The 24,000-nt window shown below is 40.3% G+C and overlaps 1 protein-coding gene across 1 annotated transcript in view; it reads left to right on the top strand.

Annotated features, from left to right (window-relative positions):
* TAPT1 (transmembrane anterior posterior transformation 1) overlaps positions 1–24,000 on the top strand; it is a 70,798-nt gene that overhangs the window by 9,055 nt on the left and 37,743 nt on the right. The window contains exons 2-3 of the mRNA XM_031942740.1: positions 4,222–4,352; positions 20,605–20,723. Of these exons, the coding sequence (XP_031798600.1) occupies positions 4,222–4,352; positions 20,605–20,723 (250 nt within the window). The remainder of the gene's footprint in view (positions 1–4,221; positions 4,353–20,604; positions 20,724–24,000) is intronic.

Here is a 24,000-nt window from a genome sequence, read left to right as displayed (position 1 = left end):
AAGGTGCTGGTGTGGAGGGGAGGACATTGTGTGCGTGAAGGACATTGAGGAAAAATGCCCAGAGTAGATTTCAGAATAGATGCAGATTCAGGTTCATACCAGAACAATTTGGGGAATTTTATCTAAAGAAAATGCGGATTTATTATTGATGTTGTAAACCTTTTGACTCCCATGATGACCTAAGGGATAATCATTTAATCATGATAGCCAGGATGGGCTGGTAAATGTTTAATAAGAAGCTCCCTGAAAAAATATCTCACTTATTAATATTTTCTTCATCATTTTCTTAAATGTAGACACTCATCAAAATAAACCAAGATGTAAATGTTTATACTGGTAATTCAAAAGTCTATTTTGTTATGAACTGGCTCCATCATGTTCCCAGTACTGGGTCATAGAATCTTTGGACTGGAAAGACCTTACAGGCCTTCTAGTGAGACTTTACCTGAACAAGATTCCACGCTCGAAGAGACTCAACAAATGATCATTCAGCATTATGATAAACATGTAGATTTACTCCATCATTTTTCCTAACCTTCAGGGTTTGGTCTGTTTTAGTTGTGGATAGTGATGAGATGTAGTATATTCTTTTAATTGAAACATATTTTATTACACACAATTTTATTATCCAAATGTAATCTGTCATTTTGGCAGTGAATCAATGCAAATTGCTATGATGAGCATACCCATTTTTGTTGTTGTTAGAGAACTGAAGTATCATAAATCTATAGATAATTCTCAGAACAGATATTAGGCAATACAGTGGAGTTCTTTTATAATGGCCCTCATTAATAAAACAGTCCTCAATCCAGAATCAATTCAGAAAGTAGATATTTTGGGAGATAGTCTTTATGGTAAAGCTTTAAATGTGTGTTGGCTATTATTTATAGAAAAAAGCTTCTAAATTAAATTGCTTTGCTGCCTTCTCAAAGAATTGAGGTGCAAGTGGTTGTTTACCACCCACCCTGTCTTTTTGCTGCTGACTCTATTCCCTACTCTCAAACTAACTGCTGCTTACTGCCCTAATGTAATAATAATTTACTTCTCTAGTACTCAATATTGAACCAAGGATTTTATTTATACCAATCCAATGATGGAGGTAATGCAAATGATATTATTCCCATTTAGAAAAATCAGATTGACGTTGAGGTAAAATGATTTGTCAGGCAAGGAATAATTAATAATTCGATTTGAAGCCAAGACTTCTGCTTCCAGGATGCTAGCCTTTCAGCTGCCTTTTCTGTTTGTTGCTCCCGTCTCTCTCCATTTCTGTTTGTAGTAACTTTTAGTCTTTTCAGCCTTCTCCAATTCTTTTGTGAATTCCAGTCAGCACGCTCTTGTTCTTTTGGTTCATTCCAGTAGAATTGAAGCCCTTTAAGGACAAGGCCTGTGACATGTTTGTTTCTGCTCTGTGTTAGACAGAAGAGCAGCCTTTTCAAAGGTTTGAATTGAGTTGAAATCTCTGATCTCCCTGAAAGGTCTTAATGTGTCAGATGCAGACTTAGACCCAAAGACTGTCAAAGCTTAGAGGACTTCAGGGAGGAAGGGGCTTAGCCCTCTCTTCTCACAGTGAGGAAAATAGAGTCCATTAAATGTCGACACTCATCAAAATAAACCAAGATGTAAATGTTTATACTGGTAATTCAAAAGTCCATTTTGTTATGAACTGGCTCCATCATGTTCCCTGTGCTGGGTCATAGAATCTTTGGATTGGAAAGACCTTACAGGCCTTCTAGTGAGACTTTACCTGAACAAGATTCCACACGCGATCAGACTCTGTCTGGGGGACACTCGGCTGGGGGACTTTCTGACGCCAGCATCTAAAGGGGGCCTGTGGAAATCGATGCTTTGGTCTTTCCCTCAGAGTGGTCAAAGGGCAGTGCAGGGAGTCCTTCAAGTCAGGAAGAGTTGGGTTCCAGGTCCTTGCTAGCTGGGAGTCCCCAGGCTGCCCATTTTCATCACTTTATCTGGAAAATGAAGGATCCAGGTACGGCTCTAAAGCTGGAATCCTGTGATAAGAACTGAAGCGGTTCTTGCATGTTGAGAGATTCTTTGACATTCAGTAAAGTGCCCCTGAAGCAGCAGAGGGAAGCCAAAGTCTGGGGAAGGTGCAAGGCTGGCTGGAACTCAGGGAGGAGAGTTGGGATTTCCAAGAATATTGAAAGGAAGGGATCTAGGCTCCATGAGCAGTAACTGAAGCATTTCTCCTAATAGGCTCTTGTATTTAAAAAAAAAAAAAAAAAGTCTAATTTTGTTTTAAAGTAAAAGCCTTGGGGGCAGCTAGGTGGTGCAATGGATAAAGCATCAGCCCTGAAATCAGGAGGACCTGAGTTCAAATCTGGTCTCACACACTTAACACTTCCTAGCTGTGTGACCCTGGACAAATCACTTAACCCTCATTGCCTCAGCAAAAATAAGTAAGTAAAGTTAAAGCCTTGAAGGTGTAGGTGAAATGGGTTTTGTGGACACAGTTTCGTGCCTTGATTACGGGATTTTGAGCAATCACTACCCTGCTATGGATTCTTGTTTCTTCATCTCTGCTCTGGATTGGAGGATGTTGAAGGACACTTTCAATTCCAAAATTCTTTTGCTAATATGAGTTAATTTTCCTAGAAGAAACAAAGAAAACAAGAAGGGAAGTAGAATAGTAATGCAAAGGGAGGTGTCACGGGGAGCTTGCCATAAACATTTGGTCCTGATCCTTAAGACAAAGGAAGAACCACAGGTCCAAGTGGTGCCTTATGGTACAGCAAGCTGTAGGTGAAGAATCTTGTCACCAGCTTTGTGGATCACCCTGGAAGGAAGAAATCTGTAAAACACTCACTGAGAATTGCTCAGGCCTGGATTAGAAAAGACTTAAGGGCAATTCTCTCTCTTTCCATTTGACATGGTTTCTTACTGTTTTAAATAGTCTTGATACACCTTCTTTCCCTCTCTGTTTATCATCAGAATTTTATATTACCTTTAAGGTTTAAGCTAATTTCCTTCTTTTCCCAAAAACCTTTTTTAACTTCCCTAGTCCATGGCAATTGTGTATGAAATAACCTCCTGCCATATATTAATGTCCCAACTCAAAGCAGAGTTTTCTCTCATGCTTCTGTCCTGGGTCCTCTTGATCATTTACCATCTCATTCTAGATGACACCAAATCTTTATATCTAGCCCTAATCTCTCTCCTGACCCCTAAACCATTACTACCTATTAACTTGGTTGACTTTTTTTTTTAACCAGGACTTTCCTTTGGCATATCAGAGTCTATGTGGTTGAAATATGAATTATTAGCCATTAGCTTGCTCCTGAAATATGCCCCTCCTCCAGACGTCACCATTTCGGTTGGGGCCGAAACCCATGTTACCAGCTCTCAAATTATCTGTGACTTTTCATTTCCCATATCTACTCAGAACTGCTCTCTTCTCACTGCTTTTATCACCAACATCCTAATTCGGGCTCTCAACCCTTCCTGTTGGGACAATTTCAATAATTGGTCTATCTGCTTTTAGTCCCTCCCTCTTCCAACCTAACATTGATATGTTTGCCAAAGTAATCTTTCTCCAAGCTTGAGTATCCTCATGTTATTCTTCTACTCATAATGTTTCTGGATTATCTCTAGTCTCAGGATAAATTGCAAACACTTCACCTTAACATTTAAAACCCTTCACAATTTGACACTGGTCTGCTTTTCCAAAATTATTCCCATTATTCCCATTCTCACATTCTGCATTCTCTCTGAGATCTGCCTGCTTGCTGCTCCCAGAACTAGACGTGCCATTTTCTACTTGCTTTTGGATAGGCTAGTTCCTACCCCTGAAATACATTCACCTCCCCTCTGCTTTTTAAAGGCCTTAACTTCTTTCAAGAAACAATTAAGCTGCTAACTCCTGGGGAAATCTCTGAGCTCCAAGTTCTTGGTTCTCCCTCTCTCTTCAGTTTAACTTGTTTGTACTTAATCTGTTTACATGTTGTGTTCGCCCAGTGCCTAGCACATTGTGTCTTGCACATAGTAGGTGCTTTCATAAATGTCTATTGAATTGAGTCTAGCAGTTCATTCAGTATATGTCCGGAATATTCAACCGTGTGCATGATAATACTGGGCTAAGTGCTGAATCATAGAGTGCCTTATCTGGTTCTTTCTATTACACGTCTCCCCTACTGAAAATGCAGGTTACTCTCTATAAGAGCTTGTTGACTGGTGTTTCTGTTTTGTCACTTTATTTTTCTATAGAGCTTTCATTGTTGAGGTTCCTCAGTGCTGAACTAACCAGAGGGTACTTCCTCGAACATAATGAGGCAAAGTATACAGAAAGAAGAGAAAGAGTATACACATGTATGCGAATACCAAAGGAACTGGAAAAGGTATTGTATTCTTTTTCATCAAAGATGGACTTATTTTTGAAATGTTGGTCATGTTGAAGTTCTTCAGAACGAAATTGACTTTGGTAAAGATACTGTACATAATGTTATCTCACAAGTCAGAGGAGCTTGAGTTATGGAATAAAGAAAGAATATTAAAGTTGTATTTTTAGTATAATCAAAGTTCTAGTAATATAATACTGATAGAGTTAATGAAAGATTTTCCTTAAGCCAAAAAAAAAAAAAAAAGTATCCCGTTAGTCTATACCTCCCAATAAACTTTTCAAAGTCATTCTTTTTTCTTTTTAAACTTCCCCCCGTCCCCCATTTTGGTTTCCTAAAAGAGACATTTTATTAAGTAGCTTGGTTTACAAATTGTTTCAAAATTTGTAAGTTGTAGTCTCTAAGGTAATAATCATAGAGCCTGAATTATCCATTTTGAAAAAGTGAATATAAATTTGTTAAGCATGTACTTTGTGCTTATGATACTATGACCCAGGTACTGTGCTGTGCTGAACAATGCTAAATGCTGAGGATACAAAGCAAAGCAAAAGACACTTCTTCCCTCCAAGGAGCTTCCACTCCGTAGGGGAGGCAACACATAAAAAGCAAGTGAAATTAGACGGAGGTGAGTGTGGAAGAGAGGAACAGGAAGTGGCCCAGAGACATGATGAAGTTTGGTGGCCAGGGGGGTAATACTGGGCTATGTGCCCGGGACTGCCTCCTTAAACACACCATCTGGGTGGAGAGCTCTGATCTCTCCCTTCATCTTCACTAATCAGAGGGAAGGAAGTATTTGAAATATTTTATTTATCAAAATGAAAAACATTTCTATCTATTGGTCTTGGGGAATAGAAAATGAAGGGATTTTGGCTAGCATTTTTCAAAGAAAACACCAGCCTCAAATGTAGAGGGAAATCCCATCGCCTGTCCTTTGTTGCCTCTCTCTCCAGAGAGCTCAGCATCCTTTCATATTTCATTCTTTTTCACATATTTTGTTCTTCTGATCCATCTTTGGTGTAGCCTAATGGCACAGGGTCCCAGCTGGTAAGAAAGCTGTCAACATCTCTCGATGGTGCTGAGCTAAGGTATCATCTGAGTCCCTGCAATAGAGCCTCGTTGTCTTGGATCTCTTGTTAAAATGAAGAAATAAGGAAGTAACTTAAATTTAACTTCTGAATTGAAGAGAGTGATTTGAAAACTTTGAACAAAACAATTAATAGGTTGAAAAGTTATCCTTTGACATTTTTATTTTGATGATGAACTTCAAAAGGTTTAATCTTTCACTTTAGTTATTTAAAATATAAAAATGTTATCTTAATAGAGTAGGAATCATAAAATAATTTCCTTTTACTTTTGGAAGTTTGGTAGTGAAAAAAGCCAGGCTTGGTTGCCTTATTTCTTATCCCTATTATTCAGCAGGCTAATGATCCTACATTTCTAATAGAAAGTAGTTTTGGGAAAACAGAATCCCAAACTTCCTCCAGTTTTGTATTATGTTTATAAAGACAGTAACTGTTCAGACATATGCTCACAGATGACTGAGGAAGGGCCGTTGGAGAATACAACATTTCAGATCATACTGGGGGATGGAGAAATTTTAATTTGGATGAGTTTTTTTTTTTTTTTTTTTTTTTTTTCCAGAGCTAGAAAATAAGCAAAGGTGGTAAGAGGCTCAGTGGATAAAATGCGGGGCTGGAGTCTGGAGCTCCCATATCCAGATCCAGCTGCAGAAGTTCAGTAATTGGGTGATCCTGGATAAGTCACTTAGGTTGTATTTGCCTCAGTGCACTGGAGAAGGAAATGAAGAACCAGAATATCCCATATGGAGTCCTGATGAGTCCTGCACAATTGAAACAAGGGATCCACAACCCTGAGCAAAGAAACCCAGAGTCTGAGATGCAACGGGAAAAAGTGTGTGCTCTGAGGAGGTTTTTGTCGGGGCTTAGATCCCGATATATCACTTTTGCCTGAGATCTATGGAAAGAGGGATTTCTTTCCTCCCACAATGCCACATTTCCTTTCAGGGTTTCATTAACAATTAAGAGAAGCTCATGAAGTTCTTCTCAAGGTGGCTCTCCTGGCACGGCATTGTGGCTATGCTCCACCATGCTAGGGTTGTCATTGCAGAAACTCTGGGTACAATGAGCTGGAAATCAGTATTATAACATGCTTTTTCTTCACTAGAGCATATTTAAACTTGCAACATATGACAAAAGAGTTTTTTGCATGCAGCAAAAATGCTAACTTTGATCTTTTTAAAGAAAATAGGACTTTCTATAAAAACTTAAAGCAAAGGGGGAAACTGCTGTTGGCAGTGCTGCCCTGCTATATCATTAGCATATTTATGATACTGGATAAACTGAAGGAAAGGAGCCATTGATTGTTCTGACCAATTCAGTTCCTTAAGGGTCACAACAGAGCTTTCTTCCAGTATAATCACTGGATAATACTTATTGGCAACATAACAGTTAAAAAATTAACTGAAAATATTGTACTTATTTTTATTTCAGTGTCCTTAGCACTTTGCTCTCAGGTTTTAATTTTCCCTAGTCATTTGATAATAGTTTCCCTCTTTCCCTTAGGAGGCAACATGGGGAAAATGTTTGGGATCAGAGTTCTGGAGACCTGCTTCCTGGTTTGGTCCCACTCTTAAAGAGTTACATGATCTAAGAGCTTCTTCATTTGTAAAAATGATAGAATTGAATTTTGTAATCTCCAAAGTTCCTTTGAGCTATTGCTTAGTAGTTTTCAGTCACGTCCAACTCTTCATGGCCCTATTGAGGTTTTCTTGGCAGAGATGCTGGAAGGGTTGGCTGTTTTCCTTCTGCAACTCATTTTACAGTAGAGGAAACTGAAGCAAACAGGATGAAGTGCCTTGCCCACAGTCATACTGGAAGCGAGTGTCTGAGGCCAGATTTGAACCCAGGGAGATGAGTCCTCCTGACTCCAGGCCTGGTACTCTATCCATTACTCCACCATAATCCTCTGCTGACACTTGGAAGGGAGGATGGTTGTCATATAGGGAATATGGAGATTTTTAAATGCTGGGATTTGAGACATATCTCACAACTGCTCCATGTTCTTTACCAGTATGTTCTGAGCAACATCTCCCCTGCATCCCCAGGGTGATAAGGCAAAGGCAAACAGGAAGAGAAGGTACAGATAAAGATCTAATGCCTTCCAACCCAGTGTTACTAAAATAATTTATTTTTGTGGCTTCTTTAGAAAGTTTTGTACAAAAGTTGTATTTGTTTTTTTTCATTTGTAACCTAAGATCTGACGTGAGTCAGCTCTGTCTATTTATCCTATTTACCTCAGAAGCTGTTCCTTTCTTTCTTCAGTAAACTTGGCCCTGTCTTCTTTGACATCCCTTTCTAAAAGTATCTTGCCCAAGTGGCGCATTTGTCCTGATATTTAATATGTGGCGCTCATTCTACTTCTCATGCTATTTCCTCTGTTCCCAGTCCCTTATGCCTGCTGTTCAGGCTTCAGTCTGTGCTCATTGACTCAATTTAAGTCTTTGAATCACTTACTGCCTCTCATTTCACCTCACCAGTTTTCTCCATATCTCACTGTGCCAGTTTAGTCTTATTTCATATGGGCCTCATGCACCCCCTGGACATTTCTATCTGCTCTGCAGCTGAATGCGGCTACGTGGGACATCTCCCCAAATTAGAATGTGAGACGTTTATCTCTGAATCTGTAGCTCAGTGCTTGGCACATGGTAAGCACTTAATAAATTCTCCTTTTTTTTTATTCACTCATTCATAGTCAGACTTTCCCACTTGTCTGTTGTCTGGGTGCCCTTCTTAAATGGAGGTTCTGGGAAGAAAGGTCTTTGCCCTCCAGAGTGGGGAAGACAAGGAATCCTGAGAAGGTGTGCGTTAGAGGGCTGCTGGGATCTTGAAGGAGAAAGACCTTGGTGGAGAAGTTCAGAGGAGGACGTGCAGCTGGGACATGACCAACAAGAAGGCCTGCCCTGTGCTCAGGTGCCTCCTGGGGCAGTGCTATAATACACTTTTGTTTGCTGTCAATATTAGGAATGCTGCTTCTTATAGGGACCTGAAATGTGTCTCTTTACAATTTTTTCCCCTCTGGGCCTGGAAGAAAAAGTCTAAAAGGATAATGTTATTTTCTATATGACCATTCCTCAGATGCATGAGGAGAAATGCCTTGTCTCCCCCCCCCCCCCCCCCCCCCCGAGAATGTCCATGGGCATGTTCTCAGAGCCGTTGGTCACCTTCATGATGCTTTCACCCTGTCTGTGCCAGGCCTAGACTGGAGTAACTGGAATTGCAGACCAGAGCAGGACTTACCTCCCTCCTGGAAGCGACGCCTCAGTGCGCCAAAGAGCACCTTCGTTTTTTAGCCACCAAGTGACAGCCCCCATCAAAAACAGTCATCCTGTCTCTGTCTCGTCTCTGTGAAGTGGGCATTGTGAGTGAACGTCACATTCTTGTCTTTCTAAGTTTAATCTTAATATTTTGGGCCCTATGCTCATAACTCAATATTTTTTGTTGTACCGCGCCGTTGAACAATTAACATGTAAGGTGGCAATAATGAGGAGAGTTCACTTCTAGTTTCCTCTGAAAAAGAGCAACTCTTTAGTGCTCTGCTTATTGCTCTGCCTAATGGTTTTCTACATTCATCTTCTCGAATAGGAATATTCTTGTTCTCTAATAGGAATTCTCTGATGTTCCTTTTCTTTTACCTTGGGCTGAAGGCTTGATGTTCCTTATTCAGACGGGGCTTCCCTTGGGGCCCAACACCCAGAGATTGGGATCAGCTCTCCTCAGAGCCCTCAAAGCTGCCCCGCCATCCTCCTGAAGTGAGTGTTCCTTTCCTCATAACATAAGGAATAGCTTCTCTGGCTCCTGAGGATCGAGTGGCCCTTCCCACCCTGACAGTAGCCTCCCTTCCCCAACTCAGGCCCCATGTCCGCCCTGTGGATGGACATTTTGGGGGAAACAGCCTAGGTTAATCTCCAGGATTGTTGTTCCATCCTTAGCAAAAGCTCGTTCTCTGCTTCCGCTCTTTTCCTTCATGTCCCCTCCCTCTCGATTTTTCTCGTATTTGGTATGATATTTCTGCTCTCTTGCCTCTTGAGGGCAGAGTGTGCTTTCTCTGGTTTGGGAGGAAGAGCTCAAGCTTGAGAGCTTGAGGCCTGAGTTTTTCTCAGGTTTGTTTCATTTATTGCTGGAATCATTTCTTTTAGTGCTTCTCTTTTGGCTGAGAAAAGCCTTGTTCTTTGTGTTAGAAAGAACTCGAGTCTCTATTATATGTTTTCTTCTGTGCACTAAGGTTTCCATTCTCTCCCCACATTCAACTTGTTCACAGAATATCTTTCCACACAAAGAATTAAATATTTTTAAATAAAAGATAGTGTGAAGTCCAAATGCACTTTGAAAGCTTCCATGGAAAGGTAAGTAGAACGGAGGATGATAAAAAGGCTGTAATCATTAAATAGGGAGTTAGGTTTATGAAACAAAAACTTTCAAACTATTCAGAAGCCTCACACCTATATTTCTTTCTTCCTTTCCTTATTTAAAAAATGGATGCCTTTTATCACTGTAGCATAGTCATCCTATCCAACCTCTCTTCCCCTGAGATTGCATCCTCCCTTGTGGCAAGAAAATGTTAAACAAAACATCTAATTGATGTCTGAGAGCGTGTCATATTTTGTCCACCAAGTCTTCTGCACTCTTTCCCACATAGGAAGCAGAAAATCTTTCTTTAGGTTGTCTCCAACACCCTCACCAGCCTCATTCTACTTTTAGGGATCTATTCATTTACGTTGTTGTTATCATGTATCTCATTTTCTTGGTGTTCTCTCTCCCTGTCTCTTTCTATCTCTCTCTGTCTGTCTCTCTCTGTCTCAGTCTCTCTGTCTCTATTTCTCTCTCTCCGTTTCTGTCTTTTTATCTCTCTCTCTTCTCTCTCCCCCCCCAAAGAGAATTGAAAGTGCTGGATGTCAAATAACATCAGTTTAAAAAAATAAAATAAAGCTTGCTTTATCTTGAGTCCTGGAGTGACTATTGACAGCAGAAGAATTAGGAGCTTCATTTAAAAAGTGAAAAGCAATAGAAGCGAAGTCTATAGAAAGTTTGGTGTGAGACCCAAATGTCCACATCATTCCAAGAGCTGTCACATAAACAAACAGAAAATGAGAATGAATTTGTTAAATTCACCGTAGCTCTTTGTTCTTATCCGATACCTTGGAAAGAGCACATTCAGATCCTTAGCACTTCAGCCCCCACTGGGTTGTTATGAGGGAGTAGAAATGGTACAGAAGATGGAATCTGGTAGTAACTGGAATGGACTCAGTTTTAAAAGTCTTCAGGAAGCGATTTTTAAGATGTCAAAGAGCAGATGGAAAGAGATGAGTGACTTTGTGACGCTGTTGTCTGACAAGAAGAGGAGGCTGGCTCGAGTTGGGCCCTGGGGCCTTGCCTGGGGAAGGCGCTGGAGAAGCTCCTGCTTGATTCTCCCTCCAGCCTGGAGGCCTGGCCTGGAAGCCTGACTCTGTAGCTTTCCCCCTTCCCCTCCACTTTGTGTGTGGTCCTGAGTTAGATGCTCCTTGTCTTAGTCACAGTCCTAGGAGTCAAAATGCCGGGACTTCCGGCGTCCTGCATTAGAGAGAATTCCGTTGACAGCAGCAGCTAGAATGCTCCGGAGTCACTTTAGCCGTCCCGTGAGGTGTTCGCGGAGTTCCTGACCTCTGCCAGAGCAGCCAGGTTTTGTGGCATTGAGGCCTGCCGAGAAGGGCAAAGCCCGGCCGCTGTGCTTAAGTCCACGGGAGCACACAGCAAGCAGGGCCACCGGCGCCTCAGCTTCAGGCAGATTGTTAGACCCACAGCCCTCTGGCACCTCAGGAGAATAGGTGAGTCCTGGCTACGGGCGGCAAGAATATTAGAGAAGTTCCTGGGGTGATGAGGGAGCATCACCAGGGCAGGAGCCTGGGGGACGCCATTAAAAGTGCAAACTTACATAACAAGACCAACAACATTTCAACCAGACATCAACTGAGAATAGATATCGGACACGCGCTTATTTCCAAGATGGTGCAATTTAATGAATGATGATTAGACATTTTATTAATTAGAAACAATGATAACATACGATGTTTAGATATTAATTTAAGTAGATTTCTAAAACTTCATCAGAGATTTAACAATGCAGTTCCCACTTGGTGAGGAGCTGCTTTCTCAAAGTGCCTCCTCTGTCAAAGGAAGACTGGGGTAGGAGAAACTGAGAGAAGTGGCTCCCTGCAGACCAGCACTTTATGGCCCAGTCCTCTTACTACACAATGCTGAGCTCTGCCAAAGGCTTTCCTGCCCCACCCCGTGATGGTTAATTATGATGATAATTATCCCTATTTTAGAGAAGATGAAATGGAGACCCCGGGAAGGAAAGGCCCTTCCCAGACCCCATGGCTGGTGAGCATCCGACCAGAACAGGGTCTCCATCCTCCGGCAGTGGGGCTCTGGCCCACACACCGGCGGCCTCTGGTGCTGGGCTGGCATTCCGTCGTGTTTCAGTCATCTTCCCACTGGGCTTTCCTTGGCAAAGGCACTGCAGGGTTTGCCATTTCCTCCTCTAGCTCATTCTACAGGTGAGGAACTGAGGCAGGCAGATGAAGGACTTGGCCAAGGTCTTCAGCTCCGAAGTGCCCGAGGCCAGACACGAGCTCCGAAACCTCTGGACTCCAGGCCTGGCGCTCTGTGCGCTGTGGCATCCCCTGGCAGAGCTTCTTTCAGGCCAGAGGGTCTAACGAGTCTGAGTCGCGAGAACTAGCTTCCTTACAAAAATAAGTTGTCACTTTCTCTTTTCGTTATCCATTTTAGACCTGGAACCGCAGGACTATTTTCAACAGTCTTTTGGTTTAGATGCACACTCAGATCGTGACTAATATGCAATTGAACAAAAGCAATTATTTCCTCTTGGTGGTGACATTTTACCACACAGGTAGAAGTGAACTCTATTTGTGCATTGTTCCTAGTGCCACCCAGCGATTCCAGGGAAACTTTTCAACAAGTTCAGCTTCCCAGGCTTTTTGCCGAGTGTCTTATCTGCCGTGTGCCAAGCAGGGGAGAGAATGACCCCTGCCTTCAAAACCAGACATTTAGTATAACAGAGTGATCTGTGCAGAGAGAGAGCAGAGCACGTTGAGAAAGGAGAACAGCGAAGGCTTCCTGGTGATTAAAGCAAGGCAAGGATTCCGGACGGCAGAAGGGACAAGGGCTGCCCATCTCTGCCCGGAATAGTGCCAGGAATAGTACATCGGGGGGCAGCACTCAGTACTGCTGCTTGGTGCGGTACAGAGAGCATAAAAAGCAGAAATATTAATAAGACTGAAAAGTTAAATGGCAGCAAAGTCAGGGAGAGTCACCGGAGGGTTTGAGTCAGAAAATCATAGAGCCGGATCACTCAACAGGTTTGGGAGATGGCAGAAGAGGAAGGGGAAAGAGAGGGAGGAGGGAGGAGAAAAGAGATGCTGCAGGAAGACAGTAGGGGAGCTGAACAGGTGTGCTGTCCGTGTAAGCAAATGTCACTTAGCGGTGCTGACTTGGGAGGAGCCAAGCAGAACCTTGTGAGAAAAAGGAGACCCGGAGGGGTGAGTAGGGGGCAGTGGAATCTGGGTCTCGAGCCAGAAGGGGCCAAGTTGGCAGCCTCACTTTTTAGGTCCATGGAGGAGAAGTGACATAGGCTGAGCAGAGGGCACACACCTCATCTCCAGGGCCTGCGTTAGTGCCTCCCTGCCCCCTGGGCCAGTGAACTTTGCTTTGGACCCACTGACTTTCAACATCAACAGGCAGGGAGGGTAGGTCATGGCACGCTACCTCAGGAGAGAAATGAAGGCTGGCTATGTAATAGGGGAGGCATTTCTGTTGAGATAATCATTAGACCCTTGGAAACAGGGGATCACTGAAGAGGAGACGTAAAGAGAATAAGGACAGAAGTTGAAATAATGGTTTAGAAGGTGACATTACTGGCTATTTCATTAATCTTTAATGGAAAATAAAATTTAATGCCAAGTTTTATTGTTATAGGGAAAGAAAATACTAGATGAAACTAAAAAAATTAGTGGTTGCCATTGTTGGATCTTTTTGATAATTTTGGGGAAATTCCTAAGAAATTCAAGGTTAGATCACTATATTTTAATGCATCTAGTAAAAATAATATTTTATTGTATTTTAATAGTGATTTATTGTGCTCTCTATTGGTAATAGAAAATTAAATTTGTGTTGAGACAATGAAATAATCACATTTCCAGCTGACAAAAGTACTTTATTTACTCCTGAAAATGAATTAAGAATTGTCCAAATCTATCTGTTCTTTACAAATATTATTCCTTTAAAAATTTATTTATTTGAAATACTAATTTTTTTTAAAATTTAAAATCCAAATTTTCTCCCATCCTTCCCCTTGTCATTTACTGTTCTATCATAAACATCACAACTTCTTCAACCCATTGGTGACATTTCCTCAATTTCTATTTCTTTGCCTCCATTAAAAAGGGACTTATATGCTTTACAAGTAGGTGTTTTCCTGTTTTCTTTTATCTCTTTGGGATATAGACCTAGTAGCCCTATTGCTGGATCTAAGAAATATACACAGTTTTATAGCCCTTTGAATGTAGTTTCAAATTGTTCTCCAGAAAGGTTGGACTAATTCACAGTTCTGCCAACAGTTCCTATTTTGTTGCATGCCTTCCAGTAGTTATCTTTTTCCTTTTCCTCTCCTATTAATTAGCCCAATCTGAAGGTGGTTTTATTTTTTTTTTTCTTCTCTAATAGTGATTTAGAGCTTCCCCCCCCCCCATGACTATATATAGTTTTGATTTCTTCTTCTAAAAACTGCTTATTCATATCCTTTGACTATCATTTGGGGAATGAGTCAGTTTCAGTTATATTGGAGAAATGAGTCTTGTATAGTTTTGTAAAATTTCTCTCCCCTTCTACTTTTTCCATCTAATTTTGACTGCATGTCATGTAATCAAAATTATTTCTTTTACCTTCTATGATGCTCTCTAGCTCTAGTTTGATTATAAACTTTTCCAATATCCTAAATTTGACAGGTAAAATTTTCATGTTTCCCTAATCTGCTTGATATCACTCTTTATATCTAAATTCTCAATCCATTTTTATCTTATCTTGGTATTTAGTGTGAGATTTTGGTCTATTCCTTGTTTCTTCTATAGTGCTTTCCGGTTTTCCTAGGAATTTTTATCAAATGGATGTCACAGTTTGGATTTTTGGTTTCTTAAACATTAGATTTCTATGGTCATTTACTACTGTATATTGTATATCTTATCTATTCCACTGATCCATTGTTTCCTTAGCCTGTACCAAATTGTTTTGATGATGACTGCTTTGTAATATAATTTGAAATTTGGTACTGTTAGTCTGTCTTCCTTCATATGTTTGTTTTTTAATTCTCTTGATATTCTTGACCTTTAATTCTTCCAGTTGAATTTGGTTATTATTTTTTTCTAGCTCTATAAAATAGTTTTTTGGTAGTTTGATTGGCAGGTATTAAAATGTAAATTAACTTAGGTATAATTGTCACTATCATATTGACTCAGCCTACCCTTGAGCAATTAATGTTTCTCCAGTTGTTTAGATCTGTTTTTTATTTTTATGAAAAGCTTATTTGTAATTGTGTTCATATAGTCCCTGGATTTGTCTTGGTAGGTAGACTTCCAAGCATTTTATAATGTTTGCACTTATTTTTAATGGAATTTTCCTTTCTATCTCCTTGTTGGATGTTGTTGATAATATATACAATACTGATGTTTTGTGGGGACTTATTTTATATCCTATAACTTTGCTAAAGTTATGAATTGTTTCAACTAGTTTTTAGTTGATTTCCCTAGGATTCTCTGAGTATACCATCATCATCTGAAGAGAGTTATAATTTTGTTTCCTCATTGCTTATTTTTATTCATTCATTTTCTTTTCTTAATGCCATACCTCACATTTCTAATACAGTATTGAATAATAGTGTGATAATGGACATCTTTCACCCATGATTTTCTTCAGAAAGCTTCTTATTTTCCCCATTACATATAATTCTTGTGCTTGGTTTTAAATAGACAATACTTATTTTACGAAAGCTCCATTTTGAACAGTGATATGAGCAGAACCAAGAGAATACTGTATACAGTAAAAGCAGCTTTAAGAACAACTTTGAGCAGTCAGAATCAGTACAAATGCCCAAATTAGCCTCAAAGATCCTATGAAGGAAAATGCTGTTTACCTTCAGAGAAACAGATGATAGGAGGAAATAAACACAGTATGTTATTACAGATATCTGAATGAATGTCAGTGTGTGTGTGTGTGTATGTATGTATATACAAATATATACATAGCTGTTTTTTATACAGTTAATATGGATATGTCTTATCCATATTATATCCATATTTAATATGGATAATATGGAGGCTGGATAGGTCCTCCTGACTCCAGGACCAATACGTTACCCACTGCACCACCTGGCCAAACCCCCTCTAATTCTTTTGATATTTTATCGGTGTCATTGCAACACCCAGATGATTCATCTCTTATTCCTTCTTCTCATTTTATGATTGGCTTGCCCTCTCTGCTACTCATGTGTGCCCTTGATGATGCATTTTTGTACCATTTCCATTCAGGTGTTACCTGTGACCCAGGAGACAACCCCTCCACCCCCATCTCCTTTCCCACAATTTCTTTCTTTATACTTAGGCAAAACCTGCATTTCTCCTACCTGAGCCCAACTAGGAGAGTCAGGTTTTTCTTAACATATTTGATTTGTTCTGCCTTCATCCCAGAGTTACATGGAAACTACAACAGAGTTTCATTACGACTCATGTCAAGGAACAGAGTCTCTTCTAGAAAAGTTAGACATTGTATAAGGTAGACAGACAGCAGATAGACAGCCATGCTTTATTCTCTCTCCCTGCACAGCCATCCTGAAAACACAAAAGATTCTCAAGCAGACATCCTCCTCCTAACAGGCTGGGAGGGGAGGGAACATCTCTGTTGAGAACCAGAGTTAGAGTACTGCAGGATCCTTATGTTCTCTAGAGCTTCCCTAATGGTGCTGTTGCTGAGGATTTCCTTTTTCCTGAGGTTACCAAGAGTTTCTGGCTTGTTTGCCTGTGGCAATCAATGTTGGGACTCAGTTTCCAATGCCTGTGGCTTCTGTCTTTGTTTTTTTGTTGTTTTTGTTGTTACAGCTTTAGCTTATCAAAGTTTCTTTTTGGATTTGGGGATCATTATTCAATCTGGTTTTTTTTAAGATCTTTTCTGGGGTAAAACTGGGGCAAGTTAGACTTTAGCCTGACATAATGTCAGTTGAACTGAAAGTCTCCTTGATTTCCATGTCATGTTGTTGATTCATTGATGTTGTAGTCCATGAAAGTTTGTTCTTTTTTTTCACATGAGCTGTTACTGTCTTCTTCCATCTAATGCTGGTAAAGTTGATTTTTTTTTTTTTTTTTTTTTTTGCCTCAAATAGTGACTTTACAGTTATCTCTATCTGATTTTGCCTTATTACTTTTCACTTAATATTTTAACCAGAATAGTATCTTTTAATCTGTCACTTATGTAAGTTGTCCCATTCATAATTGTGGCATTTTCCCTTTTAATCTTTGTCATCATCCAAATAATTAATTTTTTAAAAAGTTGGAAATTGGAGGGGCAAGAAGAGATTGTGAGCATAGTCGGTGGAGCCCTCTCTCCAAGTTGATGTGGGCCCCAAAGTGCTGCTCTTTTGTGTCCAATTTAGTAATTCAAACCAGTTTGAGAACACCTAAATATACATATATCCACAATGGAAGCATTGGAAATCATGCCAGTTTCCTGGGTAAAAATTAGCTAAACTACGTTGATAACCTTGCCTGTGTCTGACAATCTAGGATTATGGATTCTTGGATCTAGAGCTGGAAGCGATGCCATCTAGTCACCCCCTCACTTTAGAGTCTCACAGGATTTAATTCCCTTGCTCAGTGTCTCCCCCCCAGGTGGTTCATGCTGTTATTGAAATGATACCCCAGAGCTTCATTCCAGAACTGTTGCTCTGTCCTTTGTACTGTTTCAATCATGTTAGAAAGGAAATTAAATTAGTTTGGAGTGGCTTCTTGTGGATAAAGGCACGCAGGTTCTTTGTGATTTCCCTTCCCTTTAGCGACACATTTGAATTAATTATTTTTTTCTTTTAGAAATCAAATTTTGAGTTCCCCAGTCTTGCTTTTTTTTTTTTTTTTAAATGAACCTTCTCTAGTCTGATCACACTGCTTCTCTCGATGTGTATTATTCTCCAGTGCTTTTCAAAGATCAGTGACAGGGATTCTACATCATATCCACAAATGATTACCTTTGGATGCGCTCATATGGTGCATAGGAAGCAAAGTGCTCTGTCTCCTCCAAATATATCTTGAACTTCAATTCCTTATTAGCCACTTTCTTCTGCCTTACTAAGTGCTCCCTAGGGGTTGGTCACAGTGTGTATGGGAGGGGGACTTAGAGTTAGTCTAGTCGGGACTTCCATACTTCTGTCCCAGCTGCCAGCTTCTTGTGTCTTTAGGATTTACTCTAGAAATTGCCTCCTTATCCAGAGTCTAGTGGAGATCATTCTGTGTCTACATGTATTGAGCTTCTGTTCATGCTCTTCAGGGACAAAAGTGACCTGAATCTGAACACAGCAGAGCTTGTGTCTATCACTGAAGTTCCCTTCTAGACCACTTTGCTAAATGCTGGGGATACAACAACAAAAGAAGATGGGGCTTGTTCTCGGTGAGCTTACAGTCTAATGGAGGAGGCTTAAGAAGGGGAAGCAGTGGGGAGCAGAAGGAAGGAAGAGCACTTGCTCAGTCCGGCCTGGACAAGTGCAGCTGGTGCCAAAGGAAGAGATGAAGGACCCGGGAGGCGACCTTCAGCAGAGGCTTTGGGAGAAGTTCTTTCAGCCCTGCAGCCACAGGAGCCCAAGGGAGATCTATAGAATGATGGCATTCCCTGGTACCACAATGGGGTCTGATCTAAAGGAGTGTGGCTGGCAGGGAAAATGGAGACATTCTGAGCTGTTCTTTGGTTTTTTGGGTTGGAGTTTTTCAGCTTGTAGGTCAAATACTTAAATTTTGGTAATGTTGAATTTCTCAGTGTGTTTATTAGTGTAAAATTTTTATCAGTTGTACTCCAGGCTAAAGGATATTCCAGGTATCTCTCAGTTTCTTGTGTTGACAAGGTTCTGACAGCTTGTGTTTTGTGATTGTTTACACACACACACACGTATATGTGTATATATACATATACCTATATATATGTTTAGTTGAAAACCTATTTGTTTCGTCCGGTCAGAAAACATTTATTAATGTTTGGCTTGCATCAGTCGCTGTGCTAAGTGCTGGAAATACAAGTAGCAAGTAAAAGAAAGATAGTCGGGGGCAGAGCCAAGGGGGGAAAGCGGAAGGAAGCAGTGAGCTCCCGGGCACAACTTCTCCAAAGAGATTCTCCACCCGACACGAGCGAATGAATCACAGTGGAGAAATCCAGAAGAAGGCACAGGGAGCCCTTTGGCTGGTCCTTGTCACCCCAGCAAGACAGACAGAGAGGGGGCGCTCTAGTCACTGGGGGCATCACAGGAAGGGGGTCCCAGACGTGGCTGGTCTGGGGACAGGTTCTGGCGAGCAGCTCGGCCAGTCTGTGTCAGGATCCAGGGCAGAGCGAGCAAGGGCCTGTGCTACACAGGGGTCCCAGAAAGGCAAAATCCAGAGTGGGAGCAGCAGCAGCATAGCTCAAAGCAAAGCTCAGAGGGCTCCCTTCCCATCTAGCCCAGCCTGCAGGGCAATCTTCAAAACCGGAGAGCCTTCAGTTCTCCCACCGGGAACCCCCAGAGCTTTCCAGCTGCACGGTGGGGGCTAAGGCCAGCAGCAGGCAGCCTTTGCAAAGCGCCAGACCCAGGCCACCCAGTCCAGGGGTGCAGCAGTCGGGCTTTGCCTTGGGCCGGACTAAGTCCCGAGGGCGTCCTGAAAGCTGCCTTAGCCGTGATCCTGGAATAACCAACAACGGGACCAGCCCAGACACCAGCCGATCAAGCCTGCGGGCTGGAGGAGAGGGCAGACAGAGCAAGGACTCGCCTTCCTGGGCTCTCCTGGGAGCCGGGACGCCCAGGACTCCACGACTCCACCCGGCGCCCAAGGACGCGGCCAATCAAAGCTGTACCAGCTCAGCCAGAATTCCTGCAAGAGATGAAGCAAGAATTCAGAGAATGCTTTTTCAATGGAACGTTTGAGGAAAAAATCTGAAAAGAGGGGAGAATATGGAAAACGATTGGAAATGAATCGTTTCTTATTACTTCCTCATCTTTTGGTGTGGGTGTGTGTGTATGTGTGTGTGTGTCAGTGAGTGTGTGTGTGTTGTGGGTTTTTTGTTTGCATGTTGTCTCTCCTCTTAGACTATGAACTCTGTGAGGGCCAGGGTGTCTTTTGCCTCCTTTTGTGCCCATAGCACTTAGCACAGTAGCTGGCATGCATTCTGATTGGTCTATCATGGAGTCATAGATTTAAAATGGGAAAAAGAAAATTGTCTTCTCATTGTTTATATTTTAAAGATAGTTTAAAAAATTAATAAGCTGAAAGGGAAATTTGTGGATTTTCTTTGAATATTCACAAGAATCATTTCACAAAATTATGTTTTGTGTTTTATACAAATAATATACCCTTTTATTTTTGGCCCAGACTGTGACTTTGTTGTTCTGAAACTCCCTTAACAGATAGAGATGGGTAATTCTATAACATAAGAGCCAACAGGCCCTGAGAGATTAAATGATTTGCCCCATGATTACTCAGACAAAAAATGTCAGAGACAGGATCTGAAGGGAGTCTCCTGAATGCAGGCCTGAATTTCAGTCCAGTTCACCTTTCTTCCTCTCTCATGATAAAAAAAGAAAGTCAAATTTAGAGATAAAGTTTTATTTGGTTTTTTAATTAAACATTTAAAGAATGACTAAAGGCTTAGTAAGTCATATCCAGTATTTCATTCATCATTCGGTTCAAAGGCTGCTCTTCTGAGTGATTGGGTAAATTGCATGGCATATTCTGGGGAAATTGAAGATGGTCCCTTGGTGCTAAGAAGTGATTTTTATCTGCACAGCAGGTAGAACTTGTTATTCAGAGTTGAAAAGTAAAATGCCTGATGTTCTTAAACTTAGTTAAAAATTTGGTTTCTGAAATTACTTAAAAAATAATATACTCTTTCCTTTCTAAATCTAGCTTATGATCTTTGGAATCTTTCTGTGCCTGGATGCATTTCTCTATGTGTTCACCCTACTTCCTTTGAGAGTTTTTCTGGCATTATTCCGATTCTTCACTTTGCCTTGTTATGGCTTAAGGTAGGTTTTATTTAAAATATCATTACTTATTTTCAAACTATTTGTAATATTTCACTGTTGGTCAGAAGTTATTGTTTTCACTGGGTAATTCTAGTCTAAATAGACCTTGCAAATAAATGAGTTAAATTACATGAGATAAAATTCATGCTTATTTCCTTGTGATGTGAACCTCAATGTAAGCAGTAATGATTATATGTTAATCCTCCAGGTTTGGGATTCCAAACATTGTTTTTTTACTAATAAGAGCAAATGAATAATTTAGTAGGCAGGAAGCTGGCAAATGGAATAGGTCACAGCAGCCCATTGGTTCTCCCAGTAACTGGCTTTGGGAGTCTCTACACAAGAGTTACATCAAGTTCAGTTTCCATATTGATTAAAATAAAGGTATTGGCATAATTAATCTCTAAAAATCCCTTCCAACTCTTAAGAATCCATGATCCTGTGTTCCCAGATATATTTTTTCTTTCCTCAGAAAGATGAGACTATCAAGTGTTTTTAAATTTTTATTTACTAGAATGTCTTGCTCTTAAGTGCTCAATAAATAAAAATATTTTATTAAATGTATCTCACCAATATCTTGACTTTCACATCGGAAAGCTGTTATAGCTATTTAAACAGAAAATGATAATTTTAATACTGCATGTTTCTTAATAATTCTCAAAAGCAAGTATAAATTCATAACACGATAACATATTTATGTAATTTTTAAGAATAAAAGCAATTTCTATTCGTTTTCTTATTTGATGTTTGTAGCAACCCTTTGAGATAGGTGAAATGGGTATTATTTCATGTTTACAAAGGAGGAAATTTACGTATATGGAGGTAGAGCTTGTCCACATCACACAACTAATAAATGGTAGATCCAGAGTTCAGATTCAAATCTTGTGTCTCTTAACTTAAATGTTTAGTTTCTTTTACCCCATGCTGTATGTTCACTTGAATAATAATAATGATAATCCATGAAATGTATGTAGTTTTAAAATTCAGCAGGTGCTAAACAGCTACCATTTAACCCATATAACAACTTTGTGAGGTAAGTAATGAGTATTCTCTCTATTTTCTATGTGAGGACATTGAGGTTCAAACTGGCTTTACTTGCCCACATTCCTCCAGCCAATGTTAGATAGAGAACTCCAATGCAGACTTGCCGACCCTGGTATAGGAGTGACCCTGTGCTGTGCCCTAGAACATGACGTGCTTTGGAACTTGACGACTGCCCGCAGTGCAGATGAATATTGCCCCATGCGACTGGGATAACATTGCCCACATAATATGTGCAGGACATGTATAATGGATTGTCAAATAAAGCAAAATGGAGACAAAGGGTGTCCAGGGAGTCCTGGAACTCTGTCCCAGAGTTCTTCTTGGGACTCACCTCCTTCAAGTGACCCAGCTTCTCCACATCTGCTCCAGGGGACTCCTTAAGACCTTATGACTCTATTATGCTTTGAAAGAGGGGCTTTCTACACTGGGAGGAGCACCAGTCAATGGTCTTGCCTCTCGGCCCCCTTTTTAAATCTCCCAAATGGACCTGACCTGCAGTTTCATCAGCAGGGCATTCTCTTGGGAAAGGAGATACCTGCTCTGGAACTCAGACACTGAATTGGGCAGGTCCCCAAGTGTTGGTCACATGTACAAACACACCCACATTTATTCTTTTTGACAAAGTCTCTTGTAGTCAATGACTTTATAGAGTTCAAGTCAAACTGAAATTCATTTTTCCAGAATGATAAAAACAGAATAGTAATTTCCAAAGTAGTGTTCAGTGTTGTACCATTTGGGATATTGCACAGAAAGTGAGAGTGGACAGATTCTTTCCAGTAAATGTGTGTTGCTAATAAATATTTATGAAACACTTACTGTGTGCTAAGCATCATGCTAAGCTCTGGGGAGACTAAGAAAACCGAACGGCCGTCCCTGCCATGCTCGAGCTTGTGAGGAGGATCCTCCTGTGGGGACGGAATGGAGAAATGTGGAGGAGAGGAGCTGGGTGGGGAGGGGAGAGATGCTGAGCCGTGGCCCGGGCCTCCTTCCAGAGAGACAGCAGTCCGAAACTAGTCTATTAAGTCTGTTACCTGATGTTATCTGAACCTGTTGTCCATTATCTGAATATTAGTGTTTTATTTCTTTTCAAGAGACTTAACCTTCATCATAACTTTTCCATCCTAATAGTATCTTCAGTTTCTCTCTTGTTAGTTTCTCTTTTATACTCAGCTGGAAAGTTTGTCACAGAAATGTCTGAATTCACAGAATTAGTTATTCTAAATGAGAATAACTTTCCAGACTCTATAATTCTTGAACTAGAAAAGTGATGAATATCCTATAATAACGTAAAATAGATGTTTATTGGCCTATTACAAAATTATCATGCATTCAGTATGTCGAATAGAATTCCATTTAATAAAAAGACTAGTCATTCAGAATCTTTGTGATTTAAAAAATGTGTATTAAAATGTGAATATATGCCAATTCAGAGACCAGTAAATTTCCCCTTTAAAATGATTATTTTTTGATGAGGAAGAAATATGTTTTCTGTTTCTGCTGTAAAATATTAGAAATTATTAACCTTTGATCTTAAGTTTTGATAAGGATAAGAATTCAGCCTTAGCATACAATCACTTACAGACATGCAAGATTGCAGAATTGTCTCTTCATTGTGGTTAATACTTTTGTTTCATGCAGAATTATATTTACCCACCAGAATATGAAAGAATTAAGTCTGTGAAAGTCTATGAAATTAAGTCCAGAAAATTTAGCCTATGATAAAAATGAATTAAGTCTATGAAAATTAAGTCTGTCAAATTAAGCCTATCATAAAAATTAATTGGAAAATTCATCATAGACTTCTTTAGCTTCGTGAGTAGTGTGAATCTCTCATACTTGAATAAAGAAAACTTTCTTGCTTTCCCACATTATTAACACATAGATTTTTTTTGGGGGGGGGGGTTTAAGGTTTTAAATAAAGGATGACTATGTAACTTAGTGAATAGAAGGCTAGCCTTGAAATCAGGGAGGCCTGACTTTGTAGCCTACTTTTTTTTTTTTAAGTCCAGCATTGTGACCCTGGAGAGGTCACTTAATTTCTCAGTGATGAGAGTTAGAAGATTCTAAGTTACAGATGAGTTGCTAATGTGTATCAGTGGAAAATTTTTCCCTTTTATCATAATAATCAAATCACACATCTAGAAAAAAAAGAAAAGCAGTAGACAGAAGAGAGAAAGACAGAGAGACAGAGACAGACAAAGAGATAGAAACACAGAGGGTGGGGGGAGAGAGA

This window comes from Sarcophilus harrisii, chromosome 6, assembly GCF_902635505.1.
Source record: "Sarcophilus harrisii chromosome 6, mSarHar1.11, whole genome shotgun sequence".
Taxonomy (NCBI): domain Eukaryota; kingdom Metazoa; phylum Chordata; class Mammalia; order Dasyuromorphia; family Dasyuridae; genus Sarcophilus; species Sarcophilus harrisii.
This window is presented reverse-complemented; position numbering and strand designations above follow the sequence as displayed.